General features: G+C 45.5%; 1 protein-coding gene and 1 non-coding gene across 3 annotated transcripts; both read right to left on the bottom strand.

Moving 5' to 3' along the window:
* Nucleotides 1–760: 760 nt before the first annotated feature.
* On the bottom strand, nt 761–8,453 carry Eif5 (eukaryotic translation initiation factor 5). Of its 2 annotated transcripts, none has more exons than XM_005068322.4 (11): nt 8,314–8,453; nt 7,200–7,479; nt 7,014–7,095; nt 6,597–6,769; nt 6,283–6,394; nt 5,193–5,335; nt 4,772–4,930; nt 4,221–4,382; nt 3,793–3,957; nt 3,456–3,590; nt 761–2,785 (listed from the first exon to the last, which is right to left on the bottom strand). In XM_005068322.4, exons 2-11 carry the CDS (start codon nt 7,269–7,271, stop codon nt 2,696–2,698), a joined length of 1,293 nt encoding a protein of 430 aa, XP_005068379.1. In that variant the 5' UTR covers nt 7,272–7,479; nt 8,314–8,453; the 3' UTR covers nt 761–2,695. The 2 variants fall into 2 exon arrangements, with proteins under 2 accessions (XP_005068379.1, XP_012967649.1); XM_013112195.3 differs by lacking the exon at nt 8,314–8,453 and adding an exon at nt 7,673–7,810.
* LOC121139609 lies at nt 5,782–5,906 on the bottom strand. The gene has a single exon (XR_005876519.1). It is a non-coding gene; the product is annotated as a small nucleolar RNA SNORA28 (small nucleolar RNA).
* Nucleotides 8,454–10,323: the final 1,870 nt, after the last annotated feature.

Consider the following 10,323-nt stretch of genomic DNA (forward strand, 5'->3'; position numbering starts at 1 on the left):
CTATGTAGATCAGGTTGCTCTCAAATTCACAAAGGTCTACTGCCACCATGGGGGAGGGGAATGATTCTCTTTTTAAATGTTAGGTGTCTGGGTGTTTTAGCAACGCCACACACTCCAGTTTCAAGGGTGCACACAGGTCACGCCCAGCAGGTATGTGGAAGAAACTGGCCATATTTCAGGTTAGGTTTAAGGCCTAATAATCTTTAGAGCAAAGGGGTAAATCACAGATACCTTACCAGCCAGCATTGGGTAAACCCAGGCCCAACTATGCCCAGCCAAAGAAACTATGTGTAGGGGTTGATGAGGTGGTTGAGTCTGCTGCCAAGACAACTGGATTTGGATCCCTGGGAATCACATGGGGAAGAGCCTTCCACAGGTTGTACCCTGGTCTCCATGCATGTGATATGGCACACATGCCCATGCAGAGTGCAAGTTAGGGTAGGCATGGTGGCACAAATGCCCATCATCTTAACACTTGAGAGGGGAAAGCAATCTCAGTACCAACACCCTAGGCCTTAATGAGTAAAACGTATAAAGAACCAGGGGAAGGAATTAAATCCTTTTTTTAAAAAAGGCAGTTTTCAATCTTCAGCCAGTGACCAATGCAATCAACCTGTTTTCACACATAGGGCCGATGTACTCTCCAGAATATCCAACATTCAAATTCAAAGCATGATCCCTAACACTGAATAGCTTTCAGTGCATTTTACTCTAAAATAAAAATATAGCTTATCTTTTTAGTATTAAACCAGAGACAAAATTTAATTTTAACATTGTTTTAATCAAGTAATGTAGATGTTTGAAACAGGAAACTTTTAAAGACACTTCAATAGAGCAAGGAACAACTGATTACTCTTAAGATCCAGATTGTGTGAATTTGAATCCCATTGGTTTGGCACCAGACAAGAAGCACAAGCCCCTTCCTTCCTCAGTGTTGAAGACCTGACTGAAACAGCTCTAAGACAATAATAATCTTAGCAGCCTGAGGCTGAATGTGCTGATCTACTTGACAACAATCTCAGAAAATGATGACAAATGGATGGGTGGGCCATGCAACAAAGAATTTGAAACCTAGGAGACAAGTGAACTTGCAAATACCTCCTCTTTGGTGTGACACTGCACATTCCCTTGTTACCATTCCAGGTATATGGCTCCCATTCCATGCTCAGCAAGCTTTAATTTTAACGAAATATTTGTATCATTTCAATGCAAAAACCTCACATTTATTGAAGTTTTATAATTTGTGAGATGGATAACACAAAGGGTAAGATCTAAACAATGTTATGAGCTAGTATGCCACAAATTAACCACATGGGTTCTTAACTTTGAGAATGCACTCTTGTGGAAATATATGCTAACAAATTTTCAATGTTAAAGATGGGTATGCAAATATAGTCAGGAACCCAGATGGAGTTTACACCAGCTAGTGGGTAAGGAATTCACTGGTGTGTGTGTCTAAAGTCCAAGGCTCTGAGTAAGTGGTCAGGCCCTAGCAACTACACCTACCCAGTGGCCATCACCAGACTTCTCATGTGCCCAGCTATATTCAATGTGAAGTAAAAAAAATCCCAAGTCTTACACCAAAATACAGGCTCTGACTCAGAAGTATGATTTTAACTTTCTCTTTAAATAAGACAATTGGGGGGAGGGGGATCAAGCTTGAAACACAGTAACTTATTTTGGCAAGATAGCAACCAAAATCTAAAGTACAAGCTATAATATCCAAATTAAAAGGCATTGAAGAATAAACCATAATATTGGGGGGAGGGGGAGAACACAAACACAAGATACAGTATGTCTAAACATCTTGAAATTATAATTTAAGGGTAAAAGCTGAAAAATTATGCAGTTTTAGCTAGAGATTAAGTGCACCTTTTCCTGTTTCTCCCAAATAGAATCAGAGTTTACGATTTAATCATACCTCAAAAGCTTTTCCTCAGTACAAAGCAACCACTAAATACACACAAAATACTTATTTGTAAATTATTTCCCTGGCTCATCCAACGTGCAATGCACACGACTCCAAAGACTACAATTTAGGGTGAGTGTACACAAACTGAAAAACCACAACTCCAAATTTCAAAACTTGTTCTTAAAATCATCGGACACACAGGTCATTTTTACTTCTTATGAAGATGTCACACTGTCATTTGCTCCCTTAGATAATGACAAGAATTATCAGTTGCCAATCTGAACAGAGAGATGGGGACTGGAGATACAACTTTCAAAACACTCCATTTCTTAATGGCTGAGTAAAGTCATGACAATTGTTTGCATTCTCCAAGTTTCAGCATCTACAAACTACCAGGCTCAAGGACCTTAAGTTAAATGGTGTAACACCCTAAAAGTAGCCAATTACTTCAGTATAAGCCATTCAGAGCCCAAAGTCTGAAGAATGACCAAAATCAAATCTTTATTTTATAACTGTATAAATGTGATCCAAATGTGTCCACCACTAGTTTTCCAAAAGAAACATGCTATAAATAAGCAAACTACAACTGCTCACTGATATGTATGGACTCCCTAGATGTCTCATTGGGCTTAATTATAGACCACTCACAGTAATAGCTTTTTAGTATCAAGTGTAGCATGATGTTAAGCCATTTTAGCTTTTGCACATACATGTTGCACTTCTGGCTGATAATGGAGAAAAATTTGCAGCATTATACTGTTAAGCTAAGTTGCATCCATCCTTTTAAATGGCATCAATATCAATGTCGTCATCCTTGTTGTCAGACTTCACAGTTTCAACTTTTGGTACACTGGCAGTCTTCGAATATACCACCTGACAAGATAAATGATTTCATCAATATAGGCATCAAGTAACTGCCCCAGTTATACTATTTCCATTAAAATTCTTTGCATGTTCCCTTTTCTTACTTCCTTCAGAGCTTTCTCAGGACCCACCACCTTCAGACTCATGGCCTTTCCCTCACTTCCATTATGGTATTTTGAGATAGAATTTGAGATAGCCCCTAGCTGTCCTGGAACTTATGAGATCCTTTGCTTCCTGATTGCTAGGGTTAAAGGTATCCACAACCATGTCTGTCTTTTATTTCTTTATCTTAATAGATTATGTCTTTCATTGTATTAATCTAATTATTCTCCAGGTAGCTCAAGGTTAGAAAGAACATTTGATTACCTAGTATACTCTCTCCAGAACCACACAAAAATTGTCTCCTCCACCGTCCCCCCCAAAGATTTTTTGTTGCCCTGTGCAGCCTTGGCTGTCCTAGAATGTGCTCTGTAGACCAAGCTGTAGAATGTGCTATAGAATGTCTCTGCCTCCCATGTGCTGAGATTAAAGGTATGTGCCACTATGCCTGGCTGGTTATACTTTATCTATAATCTGAACTACACTTGGGGTCAGTTGAGGTTAACCAGGGCTACACAGAAAAAAAAACCCCAACATCATTGTTAACCAAATACTCATTAACATATTCCCCAGCTTTTACCTCAATATTTTCATCTTCATCTTCTTCCTCGCCACCAGAAGATTCTTCCTCTGCTTCCTTCAACCATTTAATAAATGGTTCTGCTCTAACACGAATCTCTTTGGCAAGTTCTTTTGAGACATATTTCTTAGAGGCCTAAAAAAGTTACGAATTTTCTCACTGAAGATGTGAAAATATTAAATTACTTGTACAATAAACTAAAGGGACTGGATCATACTCTAGACTAAACAATTCCTACTGCCTTAACTAGAAATGGACTCAAAAATTTTATCAGAGTAACATAACAGCCCACTCCCACCAGCTGTTTTGATGCTTCTGAAACTTATGTGCTCCCCACCTTTTCTGACCAGCTGATGATGACCTCTTCTTCTAAAAGGTCTGCATCATACATCTCCTTCAAGATATGTGGGATCTTGGAGATCAGCTGAGCTTGATGCATCGCTACCACACATTCCAAACCGTGAAGAAGGTACCGCTGAGCCTTTTTGTTGTTATGACAAAACTGCAAGGAAACAGCACCAATAATTGTCCCCGTTTTAGCATTATTCAATATTTATACATATTCATTTTCTTAAAGCATAGCGCACGTTACAGTGACTTGGCCAGAAAAAGGTCAATGTAGATACCCTTACTATTTGTAGGTGCTCCCACACTTGCTAAAGTGGGCCAATCACCTATTTTCAGGGTGATAACAGTGGATTAAAGCGATTTAAAGCCACAGTACTAAGGTCATAACCTTTACTTAACACCTCCCAAGTGTCTTACTCTTAAGAAATGGCGCCTGTATTTTTTGATCTGCTCTCTTATCTTCTCATTAAAGAGAACTTCAGTCAAAACAAGAGGACCCATGGCTTTTACGTCCAGTCTTTCTGCTTCAGCAACAATTTCTTTATCAGATGAATCAATAATGCCCTCTTCTTTCTTTTTCTGGAAACAAAAAAGCAATTCAATGAAGTATAGGTATATTTTGTTATGCTTGAGATAGAAGTCCCTTCTCCAGGATTTCTAGTCAATTTATGGAAGTATACCCACCATACTTCCTCTAATATTATTTCTTGATTGAATAAGCAAAGGACAAAAGCAAATACAAGCTTGAATTAAAAATAGTCAAAGGTGTGTGGTGGCACACACCTTTAATCCTAGCAGAGCCGGGAAGATCTCTGAGCTCCAGGCTAGCCTGGTCTACATGAGTTCCAGGCCAGCAAGGGCTACAATAGAGATCCTTTCTCAAAAACTAAAAGCAGCAATTAAAAGATATCAGAGAGAAAGTCAAACATGACAAGCATATGAAGCATCTACAGATTAAGCAAATTTACCTTAACAAAATCAAACAGGATGTTAACACGCTCTTCTATAGTTCTTTCCAAATCATCGCTGAGTGTCAGAACTTTAGCATGGTCACTGATTTCATCCATTCTGCGTCTCTGAGCTTCCTCGGTTGTATCCTCCCCCCAGTCGTCATCCTCCTCCTCTTCCTGTTTAAACAAAAGCAAAGGCCTTCAAATAGCATTATCAGTCACACTGATATATACCCACAGTCCATGTCTATCAGCCTAGAGAATATATCTTTCATGTCAGAGTAAACAGCAAAATGCTAACTAGGAAAAGCCAGGCTCAAAAATATAGCAACCAATAGTATTGTTTAACAGTGCACTAAACAAATACAATAAACACAAATTTTTTGTTCACTCCAACCAAATGCCAGGCATTTCACAATTTTAAGTGCACTACACTTACCACAGCATGTGGAGGAGGACTAATTTCATTTGGTGGTGGAGGTGGCGGTGTCTCACTGCTGGAAACGGAGCCATTTTCCTTGTCCTTGCCCTTCCTATTTTTCTTTTCCTTTTCTTTCTTTCCTGTACCACTGTCACTATTCTCTACATGGAAACAAAAGTTAGTTTAGTCCTATGGTTTATGCATCACTGACTATTTTTATCCTACCCTCTCACCATTACAACTCCTTAATAAGTAAAGGCAACTTAGACTTTTGAAGGGAGGGTTGGAGAGATGGCATAGTGGTGCAGAGCACCTGCTAAGACCCAGGTTTGATTCCCAGCACCCATATGGTGTTTCACAACCACAATCCAATTCCAAAGGATCCAGTGCTGCCTTCTGGTCTCTAGGACACTGCACACATGTGGTCTACAACCAGACATGCACACAAAGCACCAACATACCAAAATAACAAAAATTCTGAACCACATTTCACAGGTTGTAAAACAAGAGGAAGCAATACTATCGGGAATATAATGTCTCAACCAGGTAGCTTACCCCCATGAATTTAAACAATACGTCAAAAATCTGACCACCTAACAAAAAATAGCTTGTTTGAGCCTATATAACGGCTTGTCTCATGGGAAGAGAACACCGGAATAGGTTAGACTATCTTGCTATAGCAAGCTCAAATTGTGTCAGATAGTTTTGTTCATCTGCCACAGAGTGTTGCTTGCAATGCTTTAAGCCACTGTAGCTTAAATGAATCAAGCCTTGCTTCCAGAACCGTAGATCTTTTAATGAGGTTCCACCATAATCTGTTACAAATCAACAGGAAGGCAGTTTGGTTTTTAAACTTTTACTTAAAACATATTTTTCAATATTTTATATTCAGTTAAAAGTCATAAGGTCCTGAGCCAGACAGGCCTGCCTAGTCTACAAAGTTAATTCCAGGACAGCCATGGCTATGCAGAGAAAACCTGTCTTGAAAACCAAACAAATCCAAAGTCCAAAGACTTAAAAGTTCCTTATACTGTATGTACTTATATTGTAATTAAAAAAAAAACCTCCCATTTTAAATTCCAATAGTCATTTTATTAAAAAGACTCACCAGGTGGGTTTTTGAGAATGAATGTACAGAGTTTATGGTGTGTGTCAAGCATGCCTCGGTACCCACAGGCTTTACAAGAATTACCTATTGTTTGCTTCTTTGGATTGACATGCTGTCAAGAAAAGTAAAAACAAGTGGAAAGTTGAAAACTGTATGTGAGTTTATGCAGCATTATAAAACATCTAACACTAGTTTAACACAAATCTTCTTCATGGCAGCCTAATTTTAACAAAAACATTTTCTAATAAGTCTGGTATAACCACATAATATCACAAGAGCACACACAGGATGACAAAGATCTTCAAGGCACTCACCAGATCGGTTTCAGGATTCTCACACTCAGGACAGAGAACAAATTTTTTAATGAATCCATCCAACATGTCTTGCAGCTTATTCGCCTCATGAGATCCGTTGACAATGTACCGGTCATTCTTAACATCAAACTGGGTCTGTGCTCCCAGCTCACAACCAAAATATTTGGTGGGATCTATAAGACATTTCAATATAGTTAAGCCTTAGCACTGGCTCCATACAATCTATACAGAAGTCACCGTTCTGTAAACCTTACAGGGTCACTGAGATATAGCCAGGGTGGTTTAATGACATCCCATCTAGTTGGTCAGAAGTTCCACACTTGCTAATTAACAAAGGACTGAGAAAAGATGCATAGCTCAAAGACTCTCAAGACTGTGCATAATATCCCTTTTCAGGCTTCTCCAAGCTTTACTTACACGTTGGAGGCCGATTAAGCGCCTTTGCAACGTCAACCATGTTGACTATGACTGTCTTGATTCCATTTCCTTTGCCCTCAACCTAAAGAAAATAAGAATTTCAATTTTGTACAGTCTTCCCTGTAAAATGAAACGTAAAGAAGACCCTATGGACCAGCTTCCTGCTCAAACAGAAGGTCAGCATACCTTGGCAATCAAACGGGGCATCTTGTAGCGATAGAACTGGTCTGACACGCTGCGGTTGACGTTGACAGACATTTTGGCTTATTAGTGACTTTATCAATAAGGTGAACAGATCTTTGATTGCAACTTTTTGGTATCTTCTGTCTGGAGAAGAAGGGATGACATAAACGACTGCAAGAGTTCTCGGTCTCTGACATGAAAAAATTTTCGCCACTGAGGCTGTAAGCTTCTTGCTTGTATGCTATGTTTCCCCAATACAGGTACCAATGGCTGCGCAACAGCTCTGAAAGAGAAAAGGAGAAATACACACAAGTCCCCACAGGGTTAGTACCGACCCCATCTGGAGGATCCCCGAGTCCATGTGGGACATCAGTTGACCATGTAACAAAAGCATAACCCGAGGAACCTTGGAGGCCACCATTTTGACACGGGCTGTGACGGCGGCAGGGAAATGAGGAATCGACACAGACACGAACCCTGCTCCCTCGGCTGCTGGGAGTCCGTCGGGCCAGAGAGACGGCCGGCGAGTGGCAGGCTGCTCCTGCCGAGCGAGCGGGCGGGCGGGTTGTAACTGTCGGGAAGGGGACCCGGGCGCTCCTCTCCCCCTCAGCTCAAGCCCGAGAGCAAACAACTTGTGCGATCGCGCCTCCCCCGGCTGCCATCGTTGTCAAGCGGGAACCGTCGAGCCGGACCTGCCAACCGCCAAGCGGCGGCTTCGGCGCCTCCCGGGCTGGCTTCAGGGCGGCGCGTCCAGGCCGGGAGCCATTGGCTCCGTCGGAGCACGAGGAAGGCGGCCGGAGCCGCGCCCGGGGCTCCCTTCGCTCGCTCGCTCGCTCGCTCCCTCCCCCGGCGCCCGGCCGACCTTCGCCCCCGTCCCCATGGCTACGCGACGGCGAGCGCCCGCCGCCCGGCCTCCCTCTTCCGGCGGGGCGGGCGGGCGGCCCCCCGTGAGTCACAAACGCGCCCCGGGCCTGACTCAGCCCGGCGCCGGCACGCGCGCGCGCGCCCGCTCGCCCCCGCGGGGCCCGGCCCCCCCCAAACTGCGCCACACGCGCGGCGGGTCACGCGGCCGCGCCGCCATCTTGCCGCCGCCATGGCCCGCCGCCCAGCGACTCACCGTTTTCGTCAAATAAAGACATAAACCCAACGCGGCTCGCCCGGGACTGGGAGGAAGAGGCGCTGGAAACCGGGTCCGGAGCGGCGGGGCGGGCGGCGAGCGGAGGGGCGGCCGGGCAGGTGCCGCCGCCGAGCAGCGGGAGGGGCTGTCCCAGCGACGTCCGCGTCCACACCAGCAGCGCCGAGCCTGGCGACCTGGCGGGGACACGGCTGTGAGCCGCAGGCGGCCTGCCCCCCGCCGGCGGCCCGCGGGGTGGAGGGGCGGGAAGCGCTGGGCAGGGGCACGGGCCACCGCCCCCCGCGGACTCACCTCTGGAATGTTCTCGCTCTGACTGAACAACGCCGCCGCCGCGCTCAAGCTACCCTCGGCCCCGGGTCCCGCCCCCTGCAGCGGGCCGACGCCGCTCATTGGCCGCGGGCCCACCCGAGCTCGCTTGCCATTGGCTCGCGGGCGCGTCGGTCGCACTTTTCCCCGCCCTCCACTTCCTGGGGCTCCACTCGTGGGCTCGGCCCGCCTCCCGCCTATCCCCGCTTCCTTCCCCTCCCTTCCCCCCCTTCTCCGTCCTTCCCAGAGGCCTCCGCGGTCTCGCGATAGCTCGGTTGCGCTGTGAGTTCGGGCGCTGAGGCAGTATGGCCACGGTCTCTTCCACCCGCCGGGTGGGGCCGGGCTCCGCCGCGGCGCTGCTTGGCTTTGGGCCGCGCGCGGGACTTGCATGCTCGCCCTGAGCACGCCGAGCGCTTCGGAAAGCGCATCTCGGGTTGCCTCTTCCCCGCTGTCTGGCCCGGGCTCCGGGTCTGGCATCCCCGAGCTCGGGAAGCAAGGCCGACTGCCTGGCTAGCCGAGGCTCGGCGCCTGCGACCCTAGCTCCCCGCGGTGGAAACGCCACCTTTTGTGTGTAACGGGGGCCCCCGAGGGTGCGTCGCCGTGCGGTCTCGACCCCAGTGAGGTCTGGCGGTGCCTGGGGTTTGGACATCCCCTCGTCGGTGGCGCAGGGCCGCTCTGCCCAGCCCTGGCCGCTGAGCCGCAGCTCCGGGCAGGTGTATTTACTAACAGTTTCTCTTCTGCAGAAACTCCCCCCACCGTTCAAAAACTTCGTCTTTTTTCTGTAAAAGTTCCCATTGAGACTAAAAATTCACCCGTTAAAACCATGTGGAAATACCTGAGTGGGACCCGAGTCCTGTTGGAACTTGAGGCTCCTGAGAGCAGCCTGGCTTAGCAGCTGCCAGGTTTCCTGGATGGGGAGAAACAACAGGGTTATGAAAGAGGGGCTGCCCTTTGTTCTAAGTCAGAGCAATCTGTGAGGTGAAAATAGATCTGTTTTGTTTTGCCCAGAACCAAGGTTAATTTCCCATGACTTACAATGCCTATGGCGCCATTTAGAAATGGACAGTGTCATTAGGCAGAATAAAGACACGATGCAGAATTGGAAGATTTGTGTCATTTTCTGTGGGAGCTTTTGTTGTTTCGTAGTCGAAGGTCCTACGGTTTTTAAGCCGAATGCACACTGCTGAGGTCTTACCTGGGTTCCCCCACCTTAAAGTGGAAAGATAGATTCCACACAGTGCTTTATGGGTCATGATTTAGCAGTATTGAAACATTTGAGTTTTTGCTCTGCTACACTCAAAAGGCATGGTTTTAGAGATTCAGAAAATAAGGATGTAAAACCAGTCTGAGGTAAGAAGCTTGTCTCAGAAAGGTATTTTTGATAACGCGATACAAAGTGGTCTTTTCCGTGGTCTGATCTTTAATTTCATTTAAAAAAAAAAACTTGTATTGGCCCAACACGCTGACGCCTTTAATCCTAGGCAGAAGCAGATAGATCTCTGTTAGAGGATAGCCTAATCTGCATTGTGAGTTCCAGGACAACCATATAAACAAACAAGTAAATAAAAATAAAAAAGCACAGGGCGGTGGTGGGGCACGCCTATCTTAAGAAAACCAAAAATAGCCAGGCAGTCTTGGCACACGCCTTTAATACTAACACTTGGGAGGCAGAGGTAGGTGGATCTC

Source organism: Mesocricetus auratus, unplaced genomic scaffold, assembly GCF_017639785.1.
Source record: "Mesocricetus auratus isolate SY011 unplaced genomic scaffold, BCM_Maur_2.0 Super-Scaffold_15014, whole genome shotgun sequence".
Classification (NCBI taxonomy): Eukaryota; Metazoa; Chordata; class Mammalia; order Rodentia; family Cricetidae; genus Mesocricetus; species Mesocricetus auratus.

Bases quoted from the DNA above. Each gene is read 5' to 3' on its own strand.
- Eif5 (XM_005068322.4), bottom strand. From the start codon at position 7,271: ATGTCTGTCAACGTCAACCGCAGCGTGTCAGACCAGTTCTATCGCTAC. The intron at 4,931-5,192 runs GTAAGTGTAGTG...TTGTTTAAACAG, and splicing joins GTCCTCCTCCACATGCTGTG to GAAGAGGAGGAGGATGACGA. The intron at 3,958-4,220 runs GTAAGACACTTG...GTTTCCTTGCAG, and splicing joins ACAGGCGCCATTTCTTAAGA to TTTTGTCATAACAACAAAAA.